Below are 26,645 nucleotides of genomic sequence, written 5' to 3'. Positions count from 1 at the left end.
ACCCCCCAGCCGCTGGACGAGGTTCGCGTGGGGGTCCTAGAGCGAAGAGACGCAAGGCGCTTCCGGACTCTAGCGAAGATGAACTTACAAGTGGGATGGACATTGACGATCCGAACCATTGGGATCCTTCGGACAATTCCGATAACGAGAGTGCTCTAGATTCGTGTAAGTACGAAGTATACTTATGGTATCGCAATGCTATTAACACATTCTTAGCCGATAACTTCCTCATCCATGAGGCGGCTTCCAAGCAGCTCTTGCGATTGCGCAAAGAACAGCTTGTTGAGCTTTACGTGGCTGCAGGCTTATCAGAAGACGCAGAGCTTCTCACGAAGCCTGAGATTGTCGATTGCATCATCGCCGCGCGAGACGACGTGGCAGAGCTGCCCCCTTCATCTCCCGGCGTTGCTGACAGCAATTCCAGCGATTATTCTTCCGATGGTGGCAACGTGGCTGGAGGAGAAGAGACTGATTTTGTTGGGCGATTCAAGAATGGTTTACGGAGACGGGTGACTGTACAAGACTTCAGCCGTGCCTCTCGCGTTCGTACAACAGAAAGGTGTCTTTCTCTAGGTCAGCTTGATCATCAGCGCGGCGATACAAGCAAGAAAGTCCGATTAGAGTCCGTTGGACTGCCGCAAGTGAATGGGTTGTCGCGCAAGTAAATGCATTTGCTTCCATCATCTATAGCTACTGATAAGCTTTGTCGCAGACGAGGCCCCAGTAATGCGAGTTCCGTTAAGTCTCCGCCAGTCTCATCCGTAGCGGCATCGTCATTACCATCTCCTCCGGCGACACGTCTGCGAAGTCGCAAAGCCTCCAATGAGCCGCCCGTTGCCCCAGCATCCTCAGAGACTTGGAAGGGGAAAGGAAAAGGGAAGCAAGTAGAGTTCAGCGACGATATCCAAATCAGCGACGCAAATACCCTTCCTTCGTTAAGTGATGAGGAGAGTGACTTGACTGACCTTACTGAAATTGAGGCATCGATAAAGGCTACAGCTTCTCCTAGCCCCAGGCGACTACGTAGCAAAGGTGACAAGGGGAAGATCGCAAGTCAGAAGGACAAGCAGAGGGTGGAAGGCGACTGTGCCGAAGCTGCAAGGCGTGTGATCCCAATGCGGAAGGCAAAGGAAAACGTGGGAAGTTTGCGGGAAGACGATGACGAGGAGGATGAACTCGAGGAAAGTGACCGTGATCAAGAAGGGGAAGTAGATGAATTAGCCTCCCCATCCCCAACGGCGACACCTAAAGCTTCTGCTAAACGGACGCCCGTTAGGCGGAGATTAAGATCACGACGACTACAAACACATACACCCCCTAGTGACGGTGATGATGAGGGAAGTGATGGAGAGCTGCACTCCAGGCAGAGTGTGGAGGAGAATGAGGAGGAGAATGAAGGAGATGACGAGAGGAGTGTCGCAGACAATGAAGACGAGGATGCACACCTCATATTGCCCCCACGAAGACTCCGGAGTGGCAAGATTGTTACGGAAGACGATACTGAGTCCATCGGCGATGAGGACGAGGAGAATGAATCTATAGGAGAGGACGTCGACGTAGAGGTAGATTTGGAAGACGAGACTGAAGGAAGTGAGGAAACTGACGAGCCTATGGACGATGATGACGGTAATTTATTTCTCATTCATCAATGAATTCAGTCTGACATGTTCGTTCAGTCGATCTCGCCATCGCTACAACAAAGAGCCTTGTACGCCTCCGCCGTGATGATCTCGTACGTCTATGTGAGACCCGCGATCTTGATGCAACAGGTACCAAGCCTCAGCTCGCTGAAGCACTGTTGCAATGGCGGGATCGACACTATAGTTCGCCTTCCTCAACCGGAACGGCACGTCCACCTTCAACTACGAAAGGCCGTCCAAATGGCAGGCGGAAAACTCGTAGCAACAGCGGCAGTGGTACGCCTCCTGTTTTGCTGCGCGAGGAACGTGTGCATATGGACGAACCGAGGACACCTCCGCCATCTGGTAGACAGAAGGAGCCCGACCCCGAACTCGAGCTTGACTTAGAAAGCCTAGGGCTAGATGACAGAGAAATACCTCCAGACAAGCTGACAAAATTGGAGAAAATTGGCAGTGGTGGATTCAAAGATGTCTTCATTGCCAAGTTCAAGGGTCGGAAGGTAGCCATTGCAGAGTTCCGCGATCAACTTAGTGCAAGTGAGTGTCCGGCTACTACTCGCATTGCTTGTCGTTCTGAAGTGCTCTAGTGGACATCAAGGAACTCAAGCTGTTGGGAGATTTTAGCCATCCCAACATCGTTCGCTTCGTATGTGTATATATGTTATTGCATTTTTTGCGCGATCTAACGCAGTTTCTGCTCAGCTTGGGGTCAGCATTCCGGAAAACACTCGAGAGACGCCCGTCATGATTGTCAGTGAACTCTGCTCAAACGGCGATCTCTTCGATTATGTCCGGAATGTCAACCCTCCCTCATTGTACAGAGTTGTAAGCGGTTATATTTTTTGTCGCATGTACTGATATAGATCGTCCATGCCTGTAGCTATGCATCATGCTTGACATAGCTAGAGGTCTTGAATATTTACATACTCGCAAACCTTCCGTCATCCACAGGGATTGTAAATCGTCGAACATTCTGATCACTTCGAGAGGCGTCGCAAAGATTACGGATTTTGGTCTGGCGAAAGTAAAACAATCCACGCGTTCAATGGTCCGGAGCTTGGTCGGGACAGTTAACTGGCAGGCTCCAGAGTTATGGCACGCCCACCCTAAATATAACCACAAGGTTGATGTATTTTCTTGTGCACTGGTCTACTGGGAAATTCTACAGTGGCATGTTCCGAACAAGAAGTTTCCGTGGGAGGTGAGTTTGTCAACACGTCAGTCCGTCCTTGCTTGTCTGACAGATATCAAGGGCATGAACGAACACGCCATCTACGACCTTGTAGGCAGCAAACGCCAGAGGTGATTTTCATATTCCACATTTCGATGCCATATTCTCATGTGCAATCCTTAGACCATCAGTCAGTGGGCTGCGCAAGCATTGGTGTCCGGAGATTGTAGATCTGATGGATCGCATGTGGCAACACGATCACCAAGAGCGGCCGACTATGAGCGAGGTCGTCGAGGAAGTGGAACGCCTTGTCCAAAAATATCGATAGGACCATTATACTCATCGACGATTGACTTCATTCGTGCTTCTCTCCTGCATTCTTATCTTGCGGACAACATCTTCCTCCATTTGCTTTGGACCCACTTGTGATCTGCACACGTTTGTTAATTGGTTGTCGTTGCCGTATCTATGGGCGAGAATGTAATCATTCTTGGCTTTGTATAATGTCTGGCCCGTACTATTACTACACCTCATACCTTACTCATCGCAATGTGTTTTTATGCATCTTGTATCATACGCATCATATCAATTGGCAGTGCATTCTATTAATCATCTAGACTAGACGCTAATCTCTTGCCGCGCAAATTTTGCTTGAATGCTAACGGCCGGAAAGAGGAATAATAATTTAAGGTGATCGAGCCCTGCAATTGGTCTAGACTATCTAGGCTGAGCTTCGGATTCGCCGCGGCGGCGTGTGCCATGGAGCGTAGCTGGTCATGATGAACTGACTCGCCCTACCTTGGAAGTTCAACGTTCAACACTTACAGTCTTAGTCCTTGAGACATCTTCCTACTGGTATAGCAAATATTTTTCGGGTGTTGGTGAAGCTATCGAATCCTACGCCGACTCGATCTCGCTTCACAAGTCGGGACGGCAACCGTCAAGTCTTCCGAGAGTCTCTAGCAGCCGGCTAATTCTGCTAAAAGCTTCGTCGTCCCTTTGCGGTCCTGCGCTCACGTGTTTATAACATGCCCTGTACACACAATGCGCTGGAATACTCCCAATATGAATTCGTTATTTATTGCTTTCGTGTTCATGATTCTCTCCCGTAAGGTTCTCCGAGCCGTATCAGTGCGCACTCTTCCTCACCCGGGTTGTTACGTTCAACACGCACTTTATATGACCTCGGAGTTACTCTTCATACGCGTTTTGCGCGTGGGTGAGATCTGGACAAGTCTGTGGTCTTGCATGGAAATACCCTCAGTCTTGGTCGTTTCCATCACCTAGACCGCGCCTCGCTAACAGGCCGGCCAACTGCTATATAAGTGACGTAGGTGACAAGTGGGAGATAATCAGCGTTGAGTCCACACCCTCCAGAGCCACATTCAGAGCGTTCAGTCTCTGTTCACGAGCTGAGACTCGTTCACAATGCGCTGCTCCGTGTGCGATGCAGCAGGCAGTTTATCGGATTTGGACATACTAATCGAGTATTGAACACAACAGCAATAACATCTGCGCAGCGACTAACGTAGCTAATCAATCGACACAAAGCACGTGATGTCCTTACCGATGCGGACACTGATACCAGGGACGCTATGGAAAGCTATTTTGCATACACAGCCCCGCTCGCATCTCGTTCAGCTGCACCACAATCTCAACGACTTAGTTATGAGCTTAAGGAACATAAGATGAAACAAACTCGTGTTCACGGTCTTAGAATGCGCTTCGTTGGATTACTGGGATTAGAATAGTGTCCCAGGCTTCTTGAGGCTTACGAGGGGCTTGCCTTGAAGCGCGGTCCCTATCGAAGGGCGACGGCTGAGGGATATGTGATAGATCAACATATTCTGTCGAGAGGAACACTTTCAAGAACCCGACATCGAGCTTTTGTCCCTCTCGAAGGTAGAAATCGCGCGGATTTGTCCCTGAATTACCGTAGCCTATGGTGAAGAAGCTTTTCCCTCGAAGAGGTGGGTCGACAGTGCCGCTGGCGGTCGGCGGCTCATACCACGAGTCTGGAACAACACACTGAGCGTCGTCGAGATCCAATATTCATCAGCGCACTCACCGATGCTCAAGTCGCTGCTATCGAAAAAAAATACCGACAGGTATAGTGGCACTTTCGAGTTATTGATAATCTTGAGACCATATTGTGCGGTGTCATCGACTTGCAGATCGATCACACTGGAACGAATCAGATTTGGACCGTCCTCAAGGAGGACGTTGTAGCCATCATGGTCGACCTCTCGTAATTTTTTAAGCCGCTTGAACTCGATGTTGACAAAGTTTTGCAGACTACCACTCGTACTCTTGCGGTCGAGGTGCCAGTAGAAGTTGGCGGCGGCATAGATGACAAGTTGGACAGCGTTGAAGGATGGCTTGATAGTGCAAGGCATACGTGTCAGCCCATACTGTGAAGTCACAGAGTGGAGGATATTGAAGACGACGCTTCCGTCCTCAAGCGCGATGTCAAGCTTAGCGGCTTCCTTTTTTTCGACCGGAATGATGGTTCTGCGCGCGGGATCGGTCCTTTGCATCTCCTTAGCGAGTGCTTGAAAGATGAAAGTAAGCTTTTCATCCAGTGCAACATGAACCTTCAGATCTTCCTCGTCTCCTGCACGAGTCTGAAGCGCAAATCCCTCCGTCTCAAGCGTGAAGTTGGATCCCTCAGCATATACGTCCGTCTTGAAAGGCTCTGGAGGGTGAGCGATGACGGTGCCTAGGGGATCTTGCTTTAGAGATGAGTCTTGGTCTGGGTAAATTGCGAAGCGGGCATTGGCAGTGATGCCATGGGCTGCCCCCGCGCTTATCACATATTTGTCACCATCTTTGTGTATTTTGTAGAGCACGCGTCGCCGGGCTGCGCTCTTTGCATTGAACAGGATTCGTTTCTGATTGACGCCCTCGCATTGTGGATTCTGTCTATCGACGGATAGTTTCAAATGCCACTGACTGTTGGTGCATCGATAGATTGGACTTACGTTGGCAGAGGTGACATTCGCTTAATAACATCAGCGTATGTGAGCTTATCCGTTCCATAGCTAATAAGTGCGTCAATCAGTGCCTTCGTGAAGAGGCCTCTTGCTCTTTCTTCTCTGGCACGCTCTTCCGCGCCACATGCCGCGAGAAGTACGTGGGATCGAAGACCGCTGTGAGCGAAACCGGCAGAGATTGCTATTGCACGCTCTTCGGATGACGAGGATGGAGAATTCCAAATCTCCTGGTCTAGATCAGCTGGGAGACTCGTCTTAACTTCGATGCCTCTATCCAAGCGGGTAGGCTCGGCAACATCTGCACGCGTGCCAGAACCAGAGTGGCAGCAGTCAAAAATGACAGACTGGTGCTCAACCAATCAATACGATTCAGGAGAACATGAGAGGAGAACGAACAATATTATCCCCCTTCTTGTCTGCGATTTGGGTAAGCAGAGCCCCAAGTGTACGATCTGGGATTCCGTGGACCAAGTGGCCACTGCAATCGATGCAAGACTGGTCGTGTGGAACTAGCAGCTGGATATGAGACCCTCCAGCCTCCCAGTTCGGGGGTGCGTGCGCGCTTGCACCGTGCCCGGCATAATAAATAAGGATTGGATCTCCCTTCTGGATCCGGTCATCATTCATAAACGCATGGATTTCGTGGAGAATTGCAGCCCGCGTGGCTTGACTGTCTCGGAGATTTATGATTTGGGAGCTTGGGACTCCGAGTTGTTCTTGTAAGTAATCTCGAACGGCATCGGCATCGGGGACCGCTCCAAGCAAATTGGGAGTACTGGGATATTTGTAATCATTAATCCCGATAATGAGTGCGAAGAGATGGGGATCCGGTCTGGTACAATATAGCGAATGAGATACAACAATGTTCTCGCACACAGGAAAATGCTCACCTTGACAATCGAATCTCGGTGCTGAACGTTGAGTGATTTAGAACAAGGGGTCGGGAATAATCAGTATTTCACAAATATGCGTATGATTTTCACATACCCGAGGTCTTCGCCTTGGCTAGGGACATTTAATTGCTGTTGTGGCACAGGAGTGACTGATGTAGGTGGAAGAGGGTCTGCCCCTGAGGTAGCGGAACCGACCACTGTGCCTATTAGGCCGGGGCCTCCAGGCTTCGGGGAATCGGGTGTTGCAGGCTGCGCCCCAGTGGATGATAACGGGGGATAGCCACTGGATAAGTAGAGATCAGCGCACCGAGTACCAATTAGAGCGGGAAACAGAGAACTTTAAGAGGGCCCAGAGAAGCTCTGGGATACTGTTGACGATTATGTTCAAGAAAGAGAGGAACATTATTTGTGCGGAATGTCGAGGTACTCAATATTGAACTCCTATCCTACACTCCCTCAAAACCCTTATTTATGCGGCTGCATGATCCATTGCATGGTTGCCTCGTTGTGTCTGGAGGGGACTATCAGTACAGATCATACACGATAGGCTGACAAAAATTAATACGCCGCGCGCCAGTGAGATGAAATACACGCTGTCAAAGCAGAGTTCGCGGTACGTGGATTCGCAGAACCACTGAGTGACCAGCCATTGCATCTTCATCTTTCGTCTTATGTAGTACAAACAGCACAGAATATTCAACTCCAGTAGTATTGTGATCAAGATGTAACTTTGATAAGAGCCTTTGCAGACCACTTTTTGATCACATCACTCGATTTCCACTGGCAGTCCAGATAGTCATGCGCACCACTTACTTGAAATAAAGTTCTCCGCATTGTCACGCGACGACTGGATAATCATGAGAGACGAACTTCGAAGCCAGGGACCTCGAAGTTTGAATGAGCTAGCCTAGAGTCTGGACAGCCCTTGATTATGGCATGAAAACTATTCCTATTCCTGTACTATTTTATGAGAGGAAAGCCACCGAATTGAGGTACCACGGTACAGCCTATGTCATGGGAGTCGGTGGAGCCTGAGCGCCAGCGACGCCACCTGAGAATCCCGAAAAGACAACCATCTAAGCTCACACTGCTACACACAACCATCGATAATACTGATCAGTACTCAGCAGTTCAGTACTCAGCTTTAACCAAATAATCCACATTTCGATTTCAGGACTAGAAAGCTCGGCATGCTAGAATGAGGTCGCTGCGAAAGGTGCGTCTGAGCACCCCACACTTAGTATCGGGCAATCACAGTAACGCACGTCCCTCGCGCGCCCTGATAGTATATGAGTCGATGGCCTGTTTGTGGTGGTAGACACGCACGCGACGGACAAAGCTGAACTCATGGAATCACCGCTGCGGCTTTGCCGCTCACTGCCTCGACAGGACGCCAGTCAGGGCTGTCTTCTGACTATTGAGTATAAGATTATGCAGGAGTCTAAAAACTATGAGTCCGTTCGTCTAGGAACATTAGGAGTATCACATGACATCCCGAGTCCCGTCGCCTCATGAAATGCAGCCACGTACAATGAGCATCGAGTCATTCCGCCAAACCAGTCAGTATGGCAATCACTTTCGTCGCTGTATGACAGGAATCAGAATTGCCCCCCAGGCATCCACGTCAACACGCTGGCCTGATGGACTGGGGGTGTCGCGCCCCGCCAGGAAGGGTGATGTCTGCGGAATCATCGACATGTCGACTGGGCGCGTCGTGAGGAATATCTTGATAAGCCCAACGTCTATGTCCTGCTCCGGTCGTAAGAAGTACGAAATAGCAGGTACCCCGCTCGTTCCATAACCTATCGTGAGGATTCCGCCATCTTTAGTCAGCGGCGAATCCAGCTGGTATTGTCCCGCCGTTGAAGGAGTATAGTATGACTCTGCTGGTGGTCAGCTGCATGGAAGCAGACCGAGTGTGAACCACTCACGGATGCTAAGATCGCTGTTATCAAAGAAGAACACATTAGGATACAAATCCATCGACGTGTTATTCGTTATCTTCACGCCATGCCTCGCATCTTCGTCAACCACAAAGTCAATAATGCCATTTTGGCAGAGACTCGGCCCAATCGGATAAAGCGTAGGTTGAAGATCTTCATCAAAATCACTATCCGACTCTTCTAGTGGATAGAAGTCGACTTTGATATCAGCTCCGCTCCGAATCAGGTCTTTGTCGTGCGAACGATTCAGATGCCAGTAATAATGAGCTGCTGCGCGAAAAATGGGATAGATGTCTTCAACGACAGGGGTAATCTTGAAGGGAATTCGGGTCAGGCCGCACGATGCTACAAGTGGATCTAAGATCTTAAAGATGATGAAACCATCTTCTCTTGTGACTTCCAGCTTCGCGTTGTCACTGACTTGAGGTATACTGACGAGAGAGACCTTCGGGAGGTCAGGGCCGATGGCCTGCATCTGCTCAAGCACGCGATCCAAAACTTGGCGGAGGCTCGAGTCAGGGACGTACAAAACAAGTCCTTCTTCTCCGATCTTCGTCTGCAGCGCGACAGAGAATTCCGGCAGGCTAAGAAACTTCCCATCCTTGGGAGTTAATATGGACTGGTAGGGCAATATCTTCGCTTCAGTGTCCGCAACTAAAACTATGAGAGGTTTGGTCAGCTCCTTGTCTCTGTATATTGTAAACTCGGCGCCCTCGGAAACTCCATGCGCCGAACCAGCTTCAATTCTATACTGATTTTCTTGTGCATATACGGGAAAATGTGCATGCCCTCTTGTTGGGACTTTTGCATTGAACATGATCCGATTCTGATGGTGTCCCTCACACTGAGGATTTTGGCTAATGGAAGATCAGATACGTCTTTCGTGTATATGGCGGACATACCCTCCAATCTTTTCCATCTTGTTCAAGACATCAGTATACGTTACTTTGTCTGCTCCAACACCCTCCAGGAAGAGCAAGAGCGCTTTGGTGAATCTACCTCTGCCACGTTCCTCTGTGGCGCGTTCGTTTTTGCTGCAAGCACTTAACAGGACGTGCGACCGAAGGCCAACATGAGCGAAACCGGCAGCTATTTTCGCCCCTCGCTGGCCCGTACTTCCCCAGATGACCCGATCGAGGTCTAGGGGTACGTTGTTCACCAGCTCGACAGCACGCGTCAGGATTGTTCCACGATCATCTCTGGTTCCGGAAGCCGAATGACAGCAGTCAAAAATCACAGTCTAGGGCTCAACGTCAATGAGGGCTTGTATCCCAGTCATTGACTTACAATATTATCTCCTTTCTCTCGAGCAATCTCTTCAATAAGCGCACCAACGGTGCGGTCCGGTATTCCTTGAACCTCATTTACTCTAGGGCTGTAATCCTGAGGGACAATGAATTGAATCTTGCTCCCGAGACCGTCAGCTTCCCAGCCTGGCGGAGGCGGAAGTTCGGATCCATGTCCAGCAAAATAGATGAGAATGGGGTCTCCAGACTTGATGCGGGCGTCATTGCGGATATCGCGAAACGCCTGGATGATAGCTGACCGCGTCGCTTCTTTATCACGAAGGTTGCGTATCTGATCTCCAGGGACGTTTAAGTATTTTTCAAGATAATCCTTCACCGCATCCGCATCCAGCACTGCACCACGAAGCTTGCTGACCGCTGCATAGTTGTTTATTCCAATGACAAGCGCAAACAGACGCGGTTGGAATCTGTCATGACATGATGTATGGATAAATCAAAAGGATAAATGAGACTAAATTTACGAACGATTGAGCGTCGGGAAAGGGTTTCTGCTCTTGTGGACATTCGTTCGCTATCAACGTCGACTGCTGTCGTGACTTGCGACTAGTATTCGCTAGCATCAATAATGACGAAACACTGAGGCAATTAGGACGGACTGACAATATGCGATTGAGGGTGCCAGAGAGCCAACGCGACATTTCAGTTTACAAGAAGAAAGCGAGAGTGAACCCTGATCGTAAAGAGAGGATAAATGATGTACTCTCTTTTTACCGCAAAAAGTCGAGCTGAGGAAAGGCGACGTGCACACAGCACACAGCCTTTCTTATATCGACGACATTTGGTCGCCTATGGTGAATACGTGTCGACAACCGAGTGACCCAACACGCGATCAGCACGAAAGGTCGAGCGTTCAATTGAACTCTCATCCTCGCCGCATTCTTTGTGTTCCGTAGGCAGTCTTCTTAATAGGGCCTATAGAGAGGAGGACGGTCTCAATGAAGAAAGGTCTGCTTCAAATCCCACCCCCAAGTCACACCGTACTCGTGGAGAATTAAGGCCACACTTTGTGTGTCCGTGATGGCCGGGATGATGCCGAACGATGGCCGAACGGCTGCATTGGGGCAGAGCCACGCCACGCCCACAGCAGAGCGCGAACTCGAGGCAGTCAAGTTTCAAGTCTGGACCGACAGTTGGCGGACGGCTGCGACAATGGTTCATGAAGGATATGAATTGAAGTTATGCAATGAAAAGCTGGAGCACATTGTCTAATTTGCCCCCAAATATGTATTTGTTCATCTGATTCCTGCCTCAACTTCACAGCACTATGTGCAGTAGCAGCTGGACACAGTGCTCTGAGTTGACGGTGGCTGTGATATGTCTAAAACACTGATCCATATTTTTTTGCACCATCTGAAGTCATTTCAAGTTAAGGGTGCTATTGAAGTTGTCAATGAGAATTATGAATTAAATACGGAGACAAAGTACATTACCAGTCGTGTGGCTCCGGAGTCGATTGCCGACACGCGTTTGGAGATCAAAACGCTTATGTAACTTCGAGAGGCCTTACGGTTCGGCCCTCTCTGACAATGTATGTATGTCGAACGCTTCGTCTCACTCCTCTAGCAATGTCTTGTATTGCTGGCACTGTAGCAACGATCAAAAAACTTATTCCCATCACCGGGACGCTCACGCTCCTCCGCTGAGTATAAGGGGAAGGGCGTGTCGCCGTCCCGTGTTCAGCTCCCGTCGTTGATGCCTAGAACAGACAAGTCCATCAACGTGCTTATGCGGTTCGTCCAATATTCCCTATCGTATTTCACATGACCTGTCAACACGACCCTAAGTAGCCATTGTGATTAAACGTGTACCGGTAATAGACAGTTCGTCACAGATGCTCAACGGAGATGCTTACGCGGGGCCTGGCCTGCGACACGTTCTCCTACATGCGGTGGACCTTCGTTCCCATCGCGTTGGCCGCAAGGCTAGTAGAAACCACTCGCGAACTCGCGGTAGCTTTTTGAAGGCAATCCCCCATGTTGGACAACGAGCGTCTCTACGTGGATCTCCTCTTCCGTGCGTCAAAGAAATATGCCAATTGGGACCCCGAGGTCGTAGTCGAGGTGGGAGACTGGGGAAGGATTACCAAGGGACGACCGGGACTCGCATTCTGGCGCCGGAAAAGGGGTACGTTTCTCAAGGAGGGAAATATCTACAAAGACGGGAAAGCGGAGAAATATGGCATTCCTCCTCCACAAGAACATGGTGGCGACGCTTCTGAGGGCGAAACTTGGATTTCCTCTCAAAACGCGCATCAGATTGACGTATCTGTGACCGGCGTAGGGTGAGTGCCTTCCTTACGTTTTCCTTCTCCTGCTCGATTCTTGTTCTTATATTGCAAACGTAGCCAAACCCCTGTACTCGCGCAGTGCAGCGTCAAATCTGCTTTTAAATTCTCGTCTGGTCGCGGAGCTGTCCTAGTTATGCAGAAGGACACTATTTTCACTCTCGACCCTCCCGGGAGCCTTAGGCAACTCCTTGAGGACGAGAGTATGCGCGGCCTTGTCGTTGTGTCCGAAGTACATCGCTGCTCGTCGTATGCCCGGTTGCTCACTGCTGGAGCGAACGAAAGCGTTGCCATTGGTCTTAGCGTCTCTTCGCCCATTTCCACAGCTGCATCGGCTGATGCTGAGGTCAAATGGATTCGGAACACCAACACCGGGAACTTCAAGTCGCGCATCAACAAGAGTGGCGAACGCCAATATTATCCGTTGTTCAGGCTTGTCTCGATCAAGGAGGAAGACGTGTCGACCGGCTTGCGCGGAGAACTAGATATCCCGCCTCTCCCTGATGCGATGCCGCCTTGGATGACTGAGAACGACGCATCTGATTCGCAAGCAGATGCCTGACGGTAGGTTCGTTTTGCTTATTGCTGCATGCATTCGTTGTTTATTCATCTTTGATGTCCTGACGGCAGGGGGTGACGACGTCTGATTGTGAGTACTATGCTCAACGTGATGTTAAAAAAATCTCCATTGATGAGGATGCAGTTTTGAGCTTGAAATTTCTTGTGTGTGCGCTGTCGTTTGGCATCTGCTTGTATTTATACGAGTCTATTTTCGCATGCTTCGTCTTTTTGTGCTAAAACTGTAGTAACATTCATTGGTACATGTGCGAGCATCACCAAATTTTTCAAGCTCGTGGAACTGAGACTGATGGATTATTAGTGAACTTTAAGATATTGTATGTTAGAACACTGGTCAACTACACACTCGCGGCGGGGTATTAAGGGTACTTGACAGCGAATACAGTATTTACGGTACCTAATGGAGGGCTGTTGACACAACCAAGGTATGGTAGATTTTCCGAGTCAAGGTCGCGATTGGCATAGTTGACGAAAGAAGATGGGTTGCACGTTGGCGGCGTATCTGCTAAATGGATCGCCGTGGAGGTGATCATCGCAATACATTCGGGATGAGTCTGTCGTTCATGTGGCCCGGCTTTGATGTTCGCTGCAATGATTATCCAGTTGCTTCGATGTCTTTGTGTGACAATGTGGAGGATGTCATGGGGAGTGAAGGTGTGTCACGGTGTGCTTCTGGACTGGGAAGTCGACTGATAATTAAAAGGCGGTTTTGACCAAATTGCGAAAGCTCCCAATCAGACTTCCATCTTGTCCACGATGAGGCTATGATCCCAGATAGTGCCACGAAAGGGACTCGTTGGATGCCTGCTCTGCTGAAGACCAAGTTCCAGATACTTCTCGGCCAACCGACTCAGTTATTCATTCAGCTTCGGAGGGACTTTTCTGCCTGGCAGATTGTAGAAATCCGCGCATCGCGATCACTCGTCCGTTTCTTCCACGTCCGCTTTAACAGCGTTTTTATCTCTCTTCATGTCAATGCTAGTGCACGGCGCATTGACCCATCGTGTACAATCTGTGCTGATTTTCCCTATCAGAGACAACGAGGCAGCCATGCGGCGGATCGTCCAGCTATGCAAACCAGATTTTAAAAGGAGCATGGGATGAAAGTTCCAACGTTCAAACGTTCATTCTCCAGTGCTTAGACATACCGCCCCAGCGATGTTCCTCCCATTCTTAAACATCACCGTTTATGATATCCCACAGCTTCTCTGGGCCCTCTTGAAGTTCGCTCTCTCTCGTTCAGACTGACACTTAGCGTGCTGAACTATTGCTTATATAGCGGTCGTCCCCCGTCAACACCCATTGGACCTCAGCCTGAGACACCTAGCGCCCCAGGGCCGGGAGTTCCAGCGAGCACAGAGCCCGATTCCGCCACCCCAGGCGCGGAGCCCCTTCCACCTACGTCAGTCCTTCCCGCACCATTGTTTTTTGATTTCCTTAACAATAGTCCAGTGGACAGCAACCAAACGTCCCTAGCCAGGGCGAAGACCTCGGGTATGTGACAAGCATACGCGTCTTTGGGTAATACTGATTATCTCCTACCTCTTGTTTTGATCCTACTTTGTTCAGCACTGAGGTTCCATTGCCAAGGTCAGTCTTCCAATATTTGCAAAAGCGTTGTTGTATCTCACTAACCATATTGCACTAGACCGGATCCCCGTCTCTTCGCACTCATTATTGGGATTAATAACTACAAATATCCCGGTGTTCACAATTTGCTCGGGGCGGTTCCCGATGCTGATGCCGTTCGAGATTACTTGCAAGAGCAACTCGGAGTCCCAAACTCCCAAATAATAAATCTCCGAGACAGTCAAGCTACGCGGGCCGCGATTCTCCACGAAATCAACGCGCTCATGAATGACAAACGGATCCAGAAGGGAGATCCAATCCTCATATATTATTCCGGGCACGGTGCAAGCGCCCTAGCACCGCCGAACTGGGAAGCAGGGGGGTCTCATATCCAGCTGCTAGTTCCACACGACCAATCTTGCATCGATCGCAGTGGCCGCCAAGTTCTAGGAATCCCGGACCGAACGCTAGGCGTTCTACTGGCACGTCTTGCGCACGAGAAGGGCGATAATATTGTTCGTTGACATATCAATCGATCTGTGCCTAGTCACTAACTGAACGATAGTCCGTCATCCTTGATTGTTGTCACTCTGGCTCCGGCACGCGAACTGACGAAATTGAGCCTACTCGTCTAGTCCGGGGCATCAAAGTCGAACATATTCCCGTCGACCTCGACGAAGAGATTTGGGCAACCTTTCAGCCGTCTTCATCTCATGATCGCGCCACCGCCATCGCTGCGGGCTTCACCCATAGCGGCCTCGCATCCCACGTGCTCCTGGCTGCATGCGGTGCAGAGGAATTCTCCTATGAGGAAGAGGGAAGGGGTCTCTTCACAAAAGCGTTGGTCGACGCGCTCGTTAGCTATGGGGCCGATAAGCTCACGTATGCCGATGTAGTTCAGCGGATGGCGAGTCTACCCAAGTAAGTTAAATCCTCTCGGACGTAAACCGTCAATAACCCCTTGCAAATCGTTACTAGACAAAATCCGCAATGCGAAGGCGTTAACCAGAGCCGAATTCTGTTCAACGCCAGAGCTGCAGACCAGCGACCTCTCCTTTATAAAATACGTAAAGATGGTAATCAATACCTGATGAGCGCAGGGGCAGCTCATGGTGTCGCTGCCGAAGCTCAATTTGCAGTGTACCGGGACTGGAACTCGTCTCTGAAGGGGGAATCCTTGGGCACCGTCACCGCTCGCCTTCCAGGACCTTTTCACACAATATTAGACGCCTTTCCCAAGGGATCCGACTTCGCTCTCGAGACTGAAGGACTTGCGCTTCAGACTCGCGCAGGAGCTGAGGAAGATCTCAGACTCCACATTGTAATGGATGAGATGCTCGTCACCGTCTTCGAAGCGCTAGGAAAGGAGATGCAGAGGACTGATCCTGCACGCAGGAGCATAATGCTGGTCGAGAAAGAGAAGGCCGAACTCGATATCGCGCTCGAGAATGGAAGCGTCGTTTTCAACATCCTCAATCCTCTGGTTACCCAGTATGGATTGACTCGCATGCCCTTCGTGGTCGAGCCAACCGTCGATGCCGTGCAACCTGTGATCCGCGCCGCTGCCCACTTCTACTGGCACCTTCGCCGAAAGAGCGCCAAAGGCGTTTTGCAAAAGTGGGTCGACATTGAGTTCACGCAACTCATCGATTCGGAAGAAGAGTATGACGACGAGCTCCAGCCTGTCCTCCGTCCGTACGGCCCAAACTTGAATCGCGACAACGTTATCGACCTGCGAGTCAAGGACAGCGCAAGATACGGCCTCAAAATTACGAATAGATCAAACGTGGCACTGTATCCGGCGCTATTCTACTTCGACAACAGCGATTTGAGCATCGGTGCGTGCGCTAGAATTCACTCTTGTCAATGATTATGCTCAAACATTATCCCAGAATCGTACTATCAGCCGCCGACTGCCAACGGCATCGTCGATCCACCTCTTCGAGGAAAGGATTCTCTTACCATAGGCTATGGAGATTCTGGGTCGCCCCCGCAGCGATTCTTCCTCCGAGACGGACAGAAGCTCGACGTTGGGTTGCTAAAGCTGTTCCTCTCGACAGAATATGTGGATTTGTCACATATCCCCCAACCATCGCCGTTCGGTGAGGGTCGTGGCTCAACGCCAGATCCAGTAAAACCCCACCACATCTGGGACACTATACTAGTTCCTCTAATCCAACGAAGTGTACTCTAAGAGTGATAGCGATCGCGGCATTTCCTTATCCCTCATTCTTCACGAGCTGATACCTATGTTGAAATCACATTGCTGCTGAAAAAGATGTAAACGGCGCTGCAGATACAATGCAATAATATCTGTGCTAGTGCAGACAAATCGAGCAGGTATGGACTGCTTAGCATTGACCAGCGGATGAGAAGCCTGTCGTAGTCTCAGGAATCCCCATTCAGTTAGTACTCAATAGTGACACTGTCTTGGGTTCTCAAGCGGGGTATAATACATCTGGTCAGCCTTAGCGCACGTGAACGATACCCGGCGCTATGATTATGTATCATGAGCCATAACTTGAACCTGCCCACGACTCTACCTCGATCACTAAGTCTAGAGCATCCCCAATGTCCAGATGCCCGAAAAGACGAGGCTTCAGATTTCCTACTACTGTTACTGATCGGGAGGCCTGGACTCCTCGTTCTTCTAGTGTCGTAGCTTTTGAATTTGTGAACCACAGCTCTCGATTTCTTTGCGAGCTCTATGATTACCACGGAAATGAAGCAACATGGGCTTGTCTGGACTTTGACTGTCTTCCATGAGGCTGCGACCATTGGTTGACGTTTTGAAGTTGCATCTGCCAGATCCATTGGTACGAACTCCGAGTTGATTGAGACTGAATTATTCCTTTACATTGTTCTTGTTTTTAGCGTTGATTTAAGCGAGTATTCGGACGGGCTCCGAATGTTTTATGTCACTGTACTTAGGTACCAGACTCCAGTGAGACGAAGGTGCGCCTGCTAATTATCAACGCCTGTACATTATGGGCTCACGCCGATTTGTTCCAATCTATATGAAAATCACTTTGGCTAGTGCGGTTTCTTTCGCATGTTTTGTACTGCCATCATTCGTTCAGAGAACTTAGAGAAGTCCATGTTCTTCTAGTTTCATAGGCTTTCAATTTGTGAACAATAGCTGTCGACTTCTTTTCCCTACGGACATGAAGAAACGTGTGCTGTTCTGGACTTTGTCGGACTATATTTCATAAGGCCGATAAGCCGCCTTTGTGATCATCGGTCGACTTTTCGAGGTTGCATCTGGATCCACTGGTAAGTGCGAACTGCAGGTAACTGAAAGATATCCTTCATTACCTGTTCTGGTGTCCTATGATTTTTCGCAGAGTCTCATGCTCAGCTTTACAATTTCGGGCATGGGTCGAGTCTTCAGATCGGTTTGAGATGTTTTATACTAGTTGCACTCGGATACCAGTGAGACGAAAGTGCGTGCTCATCGTCAGAACGTGTACTTTATGGGCTCACGCAGATCTCCATCGACCTTTTTGAAACCGCTTTCACTAGTGCGCAAGGTCTTCTGGACCTATCGCAATGCATGATCTGTGCTCATTGGTCTCCTGATTTCTGTATGTATACAATGAGGAGTCCACAATCCTGTATATAAAGTGCTCTCATTAAATCAGGTGCAGGTCTTCATTCCCATATGCTTATAGTTTCGACCGCACAATGTTCCTCTCGTTTTTATGCATCAATGTGACCACTATTCAAGAATTGCTCTGGGCACTCTTATAGTTCGATATCAGTGAATTTCAGCTAAACTTGCCTATCCAGCGGAACCATCCCTAGTGTCTCCGAATCTAATGCTCCAGATTCTCATACCTCCGCCCAAGACAACAAACTTGGGTAGGTAATTTGCACACTTGCACAATGTTGTTGCTTATGCAAGTCGACTTGCTTAGCCTTGACGTTTCATCGCCCAAGTCAGTATTTCTGCTTATGAGGAAGCTGTGTTATATCTCATCAGTAATTGAATAGACCGGCCCCACGCTTCTTTGCACTCATTATAGGAATCAACACTTACAAAGCTGACTCTATCTCCAACCTGCTTGGTGCAGTTCCTGATGCCGATGCTGTTCGAGATTTGCTGGAGCAGCTGGAAGCTCCAAGATCCCAGATTAAGGATCTTCGTGACAAAAGGGCTACGCGACATAGGATTCTCCGCGAAATCAGTGCGTTCTCGAATGACGACCGAATTCAGAGAGGAGATCCCATTTTGATATACTTTGCTGGACATGGTTCGAGTACGAAGGCACCAGACGCTTGGGCAGTCGGAGGGGCTGAAATCCAGCTTCTGATTCCGTATGATGGTCAATCGACTGATGCGAATGGTCGCGAAATCCACAGCATCCCAGATCGTACATTGGGTGCTCTACTGACGCAAATAGCAGATAAGAAGGGTAATAATATCGTTCGTCCACTTTCCATATTGCCCGAACCTGTTTGTTGATTGTGCACTAGTCAGTCATTTTTAATTGCTGCCACTCTGGTTCTGGCACGCGTATTGATCGTGTCGACCTTGACTGCATGGAAAGAGGCATTGAAGTAAAGACGAGTCTTCCGGCCGACCTTGACAAACAAATTTGGAACCATCCATCCAAATCATCTAAAGAGCGTGCAATAGCAATACCCGCCGGTTTCGCTCACGGCGGTCTTCAATCCCACGTACTTCTTGCTGCATGTGGCACGGACGAGCGTGCTAGAGAGGAAAGAGAAAGGGGGCTCTTCACGAAGGCATTGATAGAGGCCCTTATGAGCTATGGGACGGATAAACTCACATATGCTGATGTTATCCGGCGAATGTCGCGTTTGCCGAGGTGAGTCCAAACTATCGACATACCAACCACCAGTAACGTTTAAACCATCCGTTGGTAGACAGAATCCACAATGTGAGGGCGTGAACCAGAAACGAGTCCTCTTCAATGCGAGGTGCACAGCCCGGCGACGTATGCTCTACGAAATACGTAAAAACGGTGACAAATATGTGATGAATGTGGGAGCAGCTCATGGTATCACTGTCAATACCCGTTTCGCAGTTTATCTGGACAAGGATTCATCCCTGAAAAGGAATCCACTCGGCACCGTCATTGCTCGCCGTACGAAATCTTTCAAGACAGAATTGGAAGCATTCCCTAAGAGATTTAATTTCACGCTCGAGGGAGAGGGATTTGCACTTCAGACTCGTGCAGGAGACGAGGAAGATCTGAAGGTTCATGTTGCACTGGATGAAAAGCTTACTTTCATCTTTCAAGCACTCGCTAAGGAGATGCAAAGGACCGATCCCGCGCGCAGAACCATCATTCCGGTCGAAAAAAAGGAAGCCGCTAAGCTTGACATCGCGCTTGAGGACGGAAATGTCGCCTTTTATATCCTCCATTCTGCAACTTTACGGTGTGGGCTGACACGTATGCCTCACACTGTCGAGCCATCCGTCAACGCTGTACAATCTGTCTTATATGCTGCCGCCAACTTCTACTGGCACCTCGACCGCAAGAATACGAGTGGTAGTCTGCAAAACTTTGTCAACATCGAGTTTAAGCGGCTTAAAAAGTCACAAAAAGTCGATCGTTATGGTTATGATGTCCTCCTCGCAGACGGTCCAAATCTGATTCGTTCCGACGTGATGGATTTGAAAAATGTGATGGATTTGCAAGTCGATGACACCGCACAATACGGTCTCAAGATCACCAATAACTCGGCAATTCCGCTGTACCTGTCGGTGTTTTTTTCGATAGCAGCGATTTGAGCATCGGTGCGTGCGGTGAAGAATGTTTGATCTCAGAGATGCTCAATACATTATTCCAGACTCGTGGTATGAGCCCCCGGCTGCCAATGGCATTGTAGACCCACCTCTTAAAGGCAACAGCTTCTTCACCATAGGCTACGGTAATTCAGGGACGAATCCGCGCGATTTCTACCTTCGAGAGGGACAGAAGCTTGATGTCGGGTTCTTCAAGCTGTTCCTCTCGACAGAATATGTTGATTTATCGCATATTCCTCAGCCGTCGCCCTTCGATAGGGACCGCGCTTCGAAGCGAACCGCCCGTAAGCCTCAAGAAGCCTGGGACACCATTCTATTACCAGTAATCCAGCGAGGCGCATTCTAAGGCTACGGGTTTGTTTCACTCCATGTTTCTTAGGTTAATAACTACGTTGAGATCGCGATGCAATTAAAAGATACGCAAACGGTGCTGTGTATGTAAAACAGGATCTAATAACACTCTCCCTAGGAATATCACCTTGTAGAGACTTATGGATAATCACATTCAAAGTGAGTTATTGTGTCCATGGTTACTTCACAAGCGTAGGCGGATGGTATAAATTCAACATCTAACGCATGACAGAACACCACTCAACGCGAAGCATCTCGATGGCGTGATGGAGAACGGAAGTTGCTGGTCGAGACAGCCCACTTAGAGACCAAGATGAATGAAAGGAACCCAGCGCATCAAAGAACACCCCTCAGCGCAAAGCACCTTGATGGCGCAATGAAGGGCATGAGCTGCCGAGGTATAATCAGGAGTATTCTGAGTGTGAGGGTTTCGGCTTGCTAGGAGATTATGATAAAAAGCGTCTGCAACACGGGGACCATCTTCGTCATGGATCGACCTGTTCTCGATTTGAATTTCAGGACCAATATCGAAGAGACGTGGTGTACGCACCACATAGTGGCAACTGCCTCCCGGAACCCAGTGAACAGCAGAGTCGCAGCAAGATGCATTGGTTCATCTGGCAACTGCTCATCGCCTGCTGCTGTCTGACATGCGCTGAGAAACACTAGCGACGCATTCCGCATGTCGAGTTCCATCAGCTTGGATACTCTGAGTCGATCGTCCAACAAAAGCGCACTGTTGAGAGGATTTCGCGCGTCTTGGACTCCATGGCATGCGAAATGGGCAATTGAGACAGCAGGCATGTCGCGCAGAATGTTTTGCACTAGAGTAGGCTTTCCGGGAGTGCTACCGTATGTGATCAGACATTTAGCAGGTATATGCTTCTCGATCATGCGCAGCTCCTCCGTAGTAAATTTCAATGATTGCTGTCCTGGAGTCGTAGGCTGTATAGCGACAAGCATCTTGAACTCTTCTGTAGTAGGGGGACGCTCGGCGAGAAGAGCATTCAAAGTAGGTGTATAGGATGACACGACATAGTCGTTCACACACAGCGTGTCTCCATTAGGATCGTACACCCCAGCAGCATGAATCGGCAAAGATGCAAAAGGACCAGTGGCCATCCACCACAAACGAGGGGGAGAGTTGGACTTCTACATCCGTAGAAAATCGATGAGATCAATCACAATACAAGCCTACATGTCAAAATGCTTGCCTTCAGCCTTAAGCTTTCAAAGATTGGTCGCGTCAGCAATTTCCACAAGATGCCAAGCACGTCGCGCAGGACAGAGTCAGCGTCCTTGGCCTTATGGGGCAGGATGATAACGCCTCGGCTTTGAGGAACGGAGGGGAAGGAGGTGCCACAAATCATTCGTATGTGTTTGGCGAGTAGCTCTACTTGTCGATATGTGAGATTTTTAAGGGGGATGTGAACGACCTCAGAACCAACTAGCGCTAGCGCATCACACTCCGCTCTAAAGCTGCTTGCATTCAAGATGACAACAATGCCATTTGCTGCTGCAGCGGATAGGGTGTCAAACCTCCTGTGCTCAAGGAAGTTGTGAAATCCATCTTGGGCCCGAATCTGCTCAATGAGCTCCATCCAATCTGCCTCCAGCTGGCGATATCGGGTGTTTTCCTTCTCCGAGGACACATTGGAGCCCTCAGATCCGGATGTCGTTCCAGACATGTCCCGAAGCGCGCCTTGCTCCAGCGAATGCGATATATCCAAAAATCTTCGTGCAAGCTGAGGATGGGCCGCCTCAAGGTCATGGAGGGGCGTACGAAGTTGCAGCGCGAGGGACCAGAACACCGCTCGCCCTGCTTCGAGGAGTTCGACTGCTTCGGGGTATTTCTGCTGACGAATTGCACAGGCCGCCGCCTCGCGAGCGAGGCCGTCCGTGCCCAGTGTCAGCGCGCGTTGGCGGGACTGCACATCTACACCAGCCCCGGCCAAGAGCGGAAGCAGCTCAATCGTAATTCGGTATTGCTGCAAAGCGAGCCCGTGTCCGTCGTCCATCGCATCTGAGAGCCGTGCCCACATCCGTGCGGCAGGAAATCGCTGCGAGAGCGGAGTAGAGTAGGAATCGACAATTGCTTGGTAGGCATCAGCGGCATCCATGAGATCTTGTCCAGAATTCCCGACCTCATCTGCCCGCAAGAACCTGGCAACAAGAGCGCGACCGAAGGGCTCCAGGATGAGAGACTGAACAGGATTGTCACGGTCGTGGCGATGAAAGCCTTGGAGCGTCTCGCGGCACAACTCAATGGCGATGTCCAGATCCTTCGCCCTGCCGATTTCTTCGAATCGGAGGATGAGAACATTGGCGAGATTTATCAGACACGGTATGCGGTCGTAATGGCCTTCTGGGAGCAAAAGGAGGGCTTCGCGATGCAGCCCAAGTGCGTCGTCTAAGTCCTTCAACTCGCGCATCCTTTGGTATCGACTACGTAGCGCAACGGCGAGATCACTAAGGGAAGACGGGCGACCTGGGTGCATGTCAGATTGCAGCGCGAGTCCGCCACGATAATACGCAATTGATACGTCTAAGTCCGATAAACTGCGCTGTACGCAAAACAGTGCATGGTGAGCGAGTCCCAACTTATGAAGAGAGACTGGACGCTCCGGGTGTGGCTCAGGGCGTAAGTCCAACGCCGCGTCGTGCAAAGTAATTGCCTCTCGAAGATCTTGCGGTTGGCGGGTCTGCACTGAGCGGGTCTGAAGTGCTGCCGCCAAGTTGGTGAGAGTCGATGCGCGGTCTGGATGATGGAAAGGACAAAGATCGAGAGCTTCTCTGTGCAGCATGATAGATTCATCTAGGTCTAAACGTTTTCCCCCATGCTCAAAGCGTGTGTGGAGTGCAACCCCAAGACCATTCAAGGTGGATGAACGATCCGGGTGAGGAAGAGGACGCAATAGAAGAGCTTCGCGGAAGAGAGACACGGATGTATCGAGCAATGAATCCATACTGGGAGTATTGTAGCGTGTCATATACAGGGCATGATACGCGAGAGCAAGATTGTGAAGGGAAGACGCACGTTCCGGATGAGGCGCGCACCGCAGCTTCAGGGCTTCGTCATGAAGTTCGATTGACTCTGATATGGTGCTGTCATCGCGGAATTTGTCTGTCTGCCTGGTGAATCGAGAATAAAGGGCCACAGCAAGCTTGTCGAGCAAAACAGCCCGATCATCGGCCTGAGAAGCAAGATCTCTGCGGCAGGATTCGATGGCTTCATCAAGGTCCGAAAGATCTTCGCTGTTGGAAACCGCGCCAGAATCAGAGACGGTACCTCTGACGAGCGACTCTACCGAATTCCACGCTCCGTAATCTGGTAGCTCTGTGTCGGAGACACACGGGGTCCGTCTCATCGGTGAGAACCTGGAGCGAAGGACCGGCTCCAAGACATTGAAAGAATAGGAATGACCTAGGCGTCGTCGAGCCGGCAAGAGAAGAGCAGCATGATGTGTGGACATTGCCTCCAGTAAGTCATCATGCTGCCTAATGTTCTCGTATCGCGCGTGCAAGGCCACAACGAGATTGGTGAGAAGTTCGGATTCATCGGGGCTTTGACCGGGAAGGAGTTGAATTGCCTTCCTATGCAAAGCGATAGCCTCTTCTAAGTCCTTCTCGAGACGCGTTGCAGCAAATCGGGTCTGAAGGGCTAGCGCAAGATGACTGAACAGCGCAGGAGAGTGATCCGAGTTGCTTATGCTGGAATTGCTCTCCTCGATCTCCTCGAGGGCGTCGCGATGAATCTGAATTGCTTCGTCCAAAATGGGGAGGTTAGGAAGGATGAGTGCATCATTTTGAGCGGAGGACTGCAAGTATTGGAACCGTAGTGCTCGAGCGAGTTGATGCAGAAAGATTCGCCCGTCTACGTGGAGTTCAGGCTGTAAGGCCGAGGCCTCTCGGAGCAAATTGATAGCTTCGACCATGTCTGCACTATCCCATCGACCATTATGCCACTTGTTGCGATTAAGAAGGGCAATAGCAAGGTCGCGAAGAGCTGCCGGGCGGTCGAGGTCAGCTCCAGACATCAAAAGCAGAGCTTCCCGAAGCATAGCGATAGGATCTGTCAAATCTGGAAGTCTCCCAGTCTGTTGAAATCGTGTGGACAATGCGGAAGCGAGGCCTTGAAGTACATGTAATCGATGGGGATTTGAAGCAGGTAAAAGAGGCAGTGCCTGGCGGAGTAGTAGTATAGCTTCTTCCAAGTCAGGTAGCAAGCCGTCCAAGATGAATCGAACGTGGAGAGCAATACCGAGATTCAGCAGTATTTGTGAGCGTTCCAAGCTGGCCGCCGGCGCAAGATTGAGTTCTTCTCGACGCATCGCCACGATCTGTTGAATGTCTGCTATATTGTGCGTTTTGTTGAACTGGGCAAGAATAGCCCTTTGAGACAAACTATTATCCATAGCTGGAAGAACAATCTAGTCGGGAAAGCGTTTCCCGTCTTTCGTTCGACTTGAGCGGATTACTCTGTAAATGACTCAATGAGTGGAATGCACCAGGATGTACCCCTACCTGACGATTTGGGAGACTTCAGTGAAAGTTTTAGTAATCACCCTACGGAGTGCTTCGGAAACCGATTTCATATGTATGCAGAGGCGAGTTGGCATATATGCTGAGAGACTTAAGACAAGAGCAGTAACTTCATAAGCAATTTCTACATGAGCACAAGCTCAGAGTCGATAGCGTAGACCTATCGGTCGAGTTGTGAGGCTGAACTATGATCGGATGGCCACGATAGCCGCCCAGTACTAGTAATGGGCTGAACGGCTGTTATTATTCAACGTGCTCCCTGGAGTGGCTCCGACAAGTTTGAAGGAGCGAGCTAAGTCTGTACCTCACCTGCTCTACATCAAATTACATTGCATGATGATAGCTGATAATCATAATCAAATATTCAAGCCTTCTATCATCCCACATTCAAATGTCACAGCTCAGTCAACAACAGATTTTGTTTAACAAGTAGAGCCCGACGGGTCTTTTGTGTTATTTAATTTGTTTCCTACGGGACGTCAACAAATGTAGATAGTACAAACCAGTCTTGTGAAGACTGCAACACAATGGCGCGTCAAGGACAACATATGGATGAATCGTGTGCAAATCAGAATGCATGTTATATGTAGACCGCACGCGTTGATAAACTTCAAAAAACAGTTTAGGCCTGGTACCTCGCATATCGGGCTTTCAACAGGGCATTATGATGATTGCTCACCGGGAAAGTCAGCGCATACTGTCGTATATATCAGCAAACCGATCTAGCCCTTCCTGCTTGAAACGCTCCTCAGTTGACGGTGCATTCATCGTACAGACGCTAGGCGGCAGCCAGGAAAGTCGCTCGGTGATCTTTGCTTGTAGGAGTGCATCTGTGGCCTTGACATATTTCTGAATGGAATACGCTCCTCGCACATAGCCTGCCGCACACATTGCCGCCCAAGCAACGTCCTGAATCAGCTGTATACCGGATCGGTTGGGTTGTGCGTCCAAAATGAGGAGGTATTTGACCTTGAAGCGATCCTTCTTGAGCCAAAAGAGCCAGCCTTCGTTCCTCTCTGTCTCGAGTTTCCTCAAGTATCCTGTTATATCCATCTCACCCGCTTGGCCGGTACTGTAGAGCACGTCTCTGCCCATTCGAATGTTGTCCCATGCACCATGACCTACTGGTCGGTTATTGAAAGAAGCCATCGGCGCCTCGAACATACGGCTTCTCATCTGATAGAAAGTCTCGTCTTGGTCTCCCCCAAATAACTCCAACCATTGACCCGCATCGGTCTCCGAACGTGAGACGACGACGAATTTATCGGGACGAAGGCGAAGTTGTTTTATAAACGCATCTGTGAATTCATTACGTTCATTGCGGATGGCGCCAAACACATACGCTCTGAAGTCAAGCTCTGCCCAGCTTATTAGACCCCGTCGAGAGGCAGGTGTCATGCTAGGCACAGGGCCCGGAGGACGTGGAACGCTAGTGCTCACGAGGTCGCCGACGACAACACCACACAAGCTTAAATGTGAACGAAAGCCCTCAATGCCCCTCTTCTTGCAGAAAGTTGGAGGAGGAACCAGACCCAGAGCAGCAAAAGACATGAACGAGATCAGGTCGTCAAAGTCATCGCATCGCACAGATACATGA

The 26,645-nt window shown here is 49.8% G+C and overlaps 8 protein-coding genes across 8 annotated transcripts; 4 read left to right on the top strand and 4 right to left on the bottom strand.

Annotated features, from left to right (window-relative positions):
• Positions 1–95: 95 nt before the first annotated feature.
• FIBRA_02551 (uncharacterized protein) lies at positions 96–3,139 on the top strand (the record flags this gene model as incomplete). The annotated part of the gene is made up of 9 exons (XM_012324410.1): positions 96–165; positions 217–661; positions 713–1,626; positions 1,677–2,177; positions 2,228–2,286; positions 2,343–2,465; positions 2,521–2,841; positions 2,893–2,942; positions 2,995–3,139. 9 exons carry the CDS (start codon positions 96–98, stop codon positions 3,137–3,139), a joined length of 2,628 nt encoding a protein of 875 aa, XP_012179800.1.
• Positions 3,140–4,524: 1,385 nt separating this feature from the next.
• FIBRA_02550 (uncharacterized protein) lies at positions 4,525–7,100 on the bottom strand (the record flags this gene model as incomplete). Its single annotated transcript, XM_012324409.1, has 7 exons — positions 4,525–4,826; positions 4,880–5,733; positions 5,793–6,148; positions 6,201–6,636; positions 6,695–6,715; positions 6,792–6,980; positions 7,036–7,100. 7 exons carry the CDS (start codon positions 7,098–7,100, stop codon positions 4,525–4,527), a joined length of 2,223 nt encoding a protein of 740 aa, XP_012179799.1.
• Positions 7,101–8,269: 1,169 nt separating this feature from the next.
• Positions 8,270–10,585, bottom strand: FIBRA_02549 (uncharacterized protein; the record flags this gene model as incomplete). Its single annotated transcript, XM_012324408.1, has 6 exons — positions 8,270–8,580; positions 8,629–9,497; positions 9,543–9,880; positions 9,928–10,354; positions 10,413–10,490; positions 10,548–10,585. The coding sequence occupies 6 exons, from the start codon at positions 10,583–10,585 to the stop codon at positions 8,270–8,272; spliced, it is 2,061 nt and encodes a 686-aa protein (XP_012179798.1).
• A 1,335-nt stretch (positions 10,586–11,920) lies between these two features.
• On the top strand, positions 11,921–12,793 carry FIBRA_02548 (uncharacterized protein; the record flags this gene model as incomplete). Its single annotated transcript, XM_012324407.1, has 2 exons — positions 11,921–12,228; positions 12,292–12,793. 2 exons carry the CDS (start codon positions 11,921–11,923, stop codon positions 12,791–12,793), a joined length of 810 nt encoding a protein of 269 aa, XP_012179797.1.
• Positions 12,794–13,968: 1,175 nt separating this feature from the next.
• Positions 13,969–16,573, top strand: FIBRA_02547 (uncharacterized protein; the record flags this gene model as incomplete). Its single annotated transcript, XM_012324406.1, has 8 exons — positions 13,969–14,033; positions 14,090–14,212; positions 14,263–14,304; positions 14,380–14,400; positions 14,459–14,894; positions 14,945–15,300; positions 15,358–16,217; positions 16,272–16,573. 8 exons carry the CDS (start codon positions 13,969–13,971, stop codon positions 16,571–16,573), a joined length of 2,205 nt encoding a protein of 734 aa, XP_012179796.1.
• A 1,691-nt stretch (positions 16,574–18,264) lies between these two features.
• Positions 18,265–20,501, top strand: FIBRA_02546 (uncharacterized protein; the record flags this gene model as incomplete). Its single annotated transcript, XM_012324405.1, has 5 exons — positions 18,265–18,317; positions 18,373–18,805; positions 18,856–19,211; positions 19,270–20,109; positions 20,177–20,501. The coding sequence occupies 5 exons, from the start codon at positions 18,265–18,267 to the stop codon at positions 20,499–20,501; spliced, it is 2,007 nt and encodes a 668-aa protein (XP_012179795.1).
• A 306-nt stretch (positions 20,502–20,807) lies between these two features.
• FIBRA_02545 (uncharacterized protein) lies at positions 20,808–24,921 on the bottom strand (the record flags this gene model as incomplete). The annotated part of the gene is made up of 3 exons (XM_012324404.1): positions 20,808–21,003; positions 21,057–21,658; positions 21,697–24,921. 3 exons carry the CDS (start codon positions 24,919–24,921, stop codon positions 20,808–20,810), a joined length of 4,023 nt encoding a protein of 1,340 aa, XP_012179794.1.
• A 749-nt stretch (positions 24,922–25,670) lies between these two features.
• FIBRA_02544 (uncharacterized protein) lies at positions 25,671–26,599 on the bottom strand (the record flags this gene model as incomplete). The annotated part of the gene is made up of 2 exons (XM_012324403.1): positions 25,671–25,745; positions 25,826–26,599. The coding sequence occupies 2 exons, from the start codon at positions 26,597–26,599 to the stop codon at positions 25,671–25,673; spliced, it is 849 nt and encodes a 282-aa protein (XP_012179793.1).
• Positions 26,600–26,645: the final 46 nt, after the last annotated feature.

This window comes from Fibroporia radiculosa (genome assembly GCF_000313525.1).
Source record: "Fibroporia radiculosa TFFH 294 genomic supercontigs, scaffold1320, whole genome shotgun sequence".
NCBI lineage: Eukaryota > Fungi > Basidiomycota > Agaricomycetes > Polyporales > Fibroporiaceae > Fibroporia > Fibroporia radiculosa.
This window is presented reverse-complemented; position numbering and strand designations above follow the sequence as displayed.